The 2,140-nt window shown below is 60.1% G+C and overlaps 1 protein-coding gene across 1 annotated transcript in view; it reads left to right on the top strand.

Annotated features, from left to right (window-relative positions):
* EMID1 (EMI domain containing 1) overlaps positions 1–2,140 on the top strand; it is a 30,976-nt gene that overhangs the window by 13,308 nt on the left and 15,528 nt on the right. The window contains exons 5-8 of the mRNA XM_023762970.1: positions 587–591; positions 1,004–1,124; positions 1,332–1,382; positions 1,451–1,540. Coding sequence (XP_023618738.1) covers positions 587–591; positions 1,004–1,124; positions 1,332–1,382; positions 1,451–1,540 — 267 coding nt within the window. The remainder of the gene's footprint in view (positions 1–586; positions 592–1,003; positions 1,125–1,331; positions 1,383–1,450; positions 1,541–2,140) is intronic.

Below are 2,140 nucleotides of genomic sequence, written 5' to 3'. Positions count from 1 at the left end.
TCCATCCTGCCTCCAGGTTGTTTCACCTGCAGCCAGGTGGTCGGACCTGGGCAGAGCGCCTGAAGGGACTGGAGGCCAAGGAGGGGGAGCAACTTTTCCTCTTGTCCCCCAGCTTCCCACCCCCTCTCTGCACCCCAAGGTTCAACAGCATCCATGGGCAGGCAGTTTCCCTGCCGGCCACCCCCCACCCCTCCCGTCTGTCCCAGCCAGCTCTCTTGGCCTCTCCCGCCGTGCCCCTGCCCGGGAAGCCTGCTCTTCTTCCAGGAGTCCCACGAAGCTCCCCCCACTTGCACCCCCATTCCCATCCCAGCCAGATATTTGTAGACACCCCTAGGGTTCGTGGCGAGGCTCCTCCTTGCCCCATCACCTTCATCCTTTATCCCCCATCGCCCAGTTTCAAAAGCCGATCATCTCTTGCACATCTCAAACATTCTTTCAAAAAGGTTTGAACAATTAAAAAGTAAGACCCTCGTGTTTTCAGAAACATAAAAAACTCAGCACCGTGATAAACCCGCCCAAACACCATTCGCAGCCACGCCTGTTCCCCCGGAGAGGGGCCGTCCACGCGTAAGCATCTTTCTCCCAGATCGTGTAGAGGCATACACTCTGCCTGCACACCCTCTCCTCCGTTATTCCTTCCTCTGGGAGTTTATCTTAAGGAGATTAGAGGTGACGATGTTTACCAAAGTGTTCGCTGTTCACCGGGAAATTTGAAAACCAGAGAACAGGAGGGGCTGGTTGCATTATGAGGGAGCAGGCTGCTGTGGAATACTGGACAGCTGTGAACACCTCCTCCATTTTTTTAGATACATATTTTCAACTGATTTCAGAGAAGAAGGGAGAGAGAGAGAGAGAGAGAGAGAGAGAGAGAAACATCAATGATGAGAATCATTGATTGGCTGCCTCCTGCACGCCCCAGCCTGCGGCCCATCAGCTGGCCTGTCCCTGATGAGGCCCTGGTACGCACCCATCCATCTCTCTTCCTCTCCCTCTTTCTCCACAGGTGGCCGTGCTGACTGTCACCCAGCAGGAGGTGCCCCCAACCCCAGCTGCCCCCGAGGACCCCGCCCCTCTCTGGGGCTCCCCAGCTGCCCAGGGCAGCCCTGGAGATGGAGATCTCCGAGGTGAGTGGGTCGGTGGGGAGCACACTCCCTCGTGAGAATGAGATGCCAGTCTCTACTCTGCCGGCGCCCAGCTCCTCCCCCTTGTGGGCCTGGGTCGTCCCTGATCTCTCTGGGGTCCTGGGAGGCCCAGCAGACCCTGCCCCCACCTTCTCTGGTGGCGCTAAGGGCAGGGACTCTGGATGACCCAGGCCCCCCCCCCAACTCCAGGGCTGCCCGGAGCCAGAGAAACCCCGAGGGCCCCGCTGCTCCCTCGAGATGGTAGGTGCTGGCTGGGGGGCCGGGGTCGGGGCAGGAGGAGGCCAGAGCTGATGAGATTTCTCCCCCAGACCGAGTTGGTGCCCGGGGACTTCCCGGGCCCATTGGCCCCAAGGGAGACACTGGCAGCCGGGGCCCAACAGGAATGAGAGGCCCCCCAGGTGAGTGTCCACGGCACTGCCCCCCTAACTTTCCTGGCCAGACCCCCCCTCCTGTGGACCCAGGTTGAGATTCCTCCCCGACCCTGACATAGCCAGGGGTGGCCCGGGCCCCTGCCACTCACTTGTCTCACTCGCCACCGTCCAAGGGTGCCCCACTCAGGCCTGGGCTCCTCGAAACCCTCTTTTGTATTCACGTGGCCCGTGTTCTCTGGGAAGCTACTCCCAGCAGGCTCTGAGCCTGGCACTGGGCGGGGGGGGAAGGGGGGAGGGTCAGACCAGTCCTGCCCTCTTGGAGCGCCCCGATGGGGAAGGGTAGACCTGGGCGGAAGAGAAACAGCAGTGCCCACCCAGGCGACCAGGGTTGTGATGGGGACATTGCAGGTAAGCGAGCCCCAAGGAAGGGATCCCAGACCCAGCCTGGATCGGGTGGGAGTGACATCTCAGGTGAGGCCTAAAGGATGACCCGAGGGTACACCAGGAATAGCAGAGGGAGGACTGCTATAAAGAGGGAACGGCACAGGCAACAAGGGAGAGGAGAACATTCTGGAAACATTCCGGAAGTCAGTATTTACTGAGCACCAAGTGTCCATTGTCCTAACG

Source organism: Myotis lucifugus, unplaced genomic scaffold (genome assembly GCF_000147115.1).
Source record: "Myotis lucifugus unplaced genomic scaffold, Myoluc2.0 scaffold_269, whole genome shotgun sequence".
Classification (NCBI taxonomy): domain Eukaryota; kingdom Metazoa; phylum Chordata; class Mammalia; order Chiroptera; family Vespertilionidae; genus Myotis; species Myotis lucifugus.
Note: the sequence above shows the minus strand (reverse complement) of the source record. Positions and strands in the feature narration are given on the sequence as shown.